Source organism: Buceros rhinoceros, unplaced genomic scaffold (genome assembly GCF_000710305.1).
Source record: "Buceros rhinoceros silvestris isolate BGI_N320 unplaced genomic scaffold, ASM71030v1 scaffold29771, whole genome shotgun sequence".
NCBI classification, from domain to species: Eukaryota; Metazoa; Chordata; class Aves; order Bucerotiformes; family Bucerotidae; genus Buceros; species Buceros rhinoceros.
Genome location: NW_010396439.1, coordinates 7,994 through 8,604, shown reverse-complemented (window position 1 = coordinate 8,604; position 611 = coordinate 7,994). Strand labels below are relative to the sequence as shown.

Here is a 611-nt window from a genome sequence, read left to right as displayed (position 1 = left end):
GGCTGCTGCAATGGGGGGACCCTCATTCCCACCTCAGCTGCACCCCAGGGCCCCAACAGGTCAGGGACACCTTTACATTCAGATCCTGCCTCTGCCTTTGTGGGGCTGTCAACAGGAGACCAGAAATGCAGGAACCTACCCAAGGGGACCTCAGTGATGTTCGAGGTGTTTCTCATGGCCATCAGGATTCCATCCAGGACCTCTGCTCTTGTCTTTCGGGCCGGAGGGCTGAGCATCCTCCCACACTGCAAGGAAGAGCAGGAGGCTGCAGCATGCCTCCCCTCCACCCTCCGGGCTACTAATCCTCCTTTTCCTGCCCCATCTCCCAAACTAACACGGGCTGAACTGGGTCAGGTGGTCTCTGTTTTTTTTGGACCAAGCTGGTCTGCTTTAGACGCCAATTTACTGCAGGTACAGACAGAACCGGTCTCCCTTCGGAGCTTCAGCTCTTTACCTTTCTCCGAGGCACATAGGGCTTCTGCACACTGTCCAGTTGTGCCTGGGCATCCCAGTAAACCAGGGGGTGTTTCAGAGTGTAGTGCAGTGCCTGCATGTTCTTCTGGATCCCTGTGAACCAGAGGGAAAATGGGACAACAAAGCCTTTGCCGCTG

The 611-nt window shown here is 56.0% G+C and overlaps 1 protein-coding gene across 1 annotated transcript in view; it reads right to left on the bottom strand.

The window, feature by feature from the left end:
* XRRA1 (X-ray radiation resistance associated 1) overlaps nt 1-611 on the bottom strand; it is a gene marked incomplete at its 5' end in the record, with an annotated part of 9,315 nt that overhangs the window by 1,007 nt on the left and 7,697 nt on the right. The window contains 2 exon segments of the mRNA XM_010145910.1: nt 140-245; nt 455-567. Coding sequence (XP_010144212.1) covers nt 140-245; nt 455-567 — 219 coding nt within the window.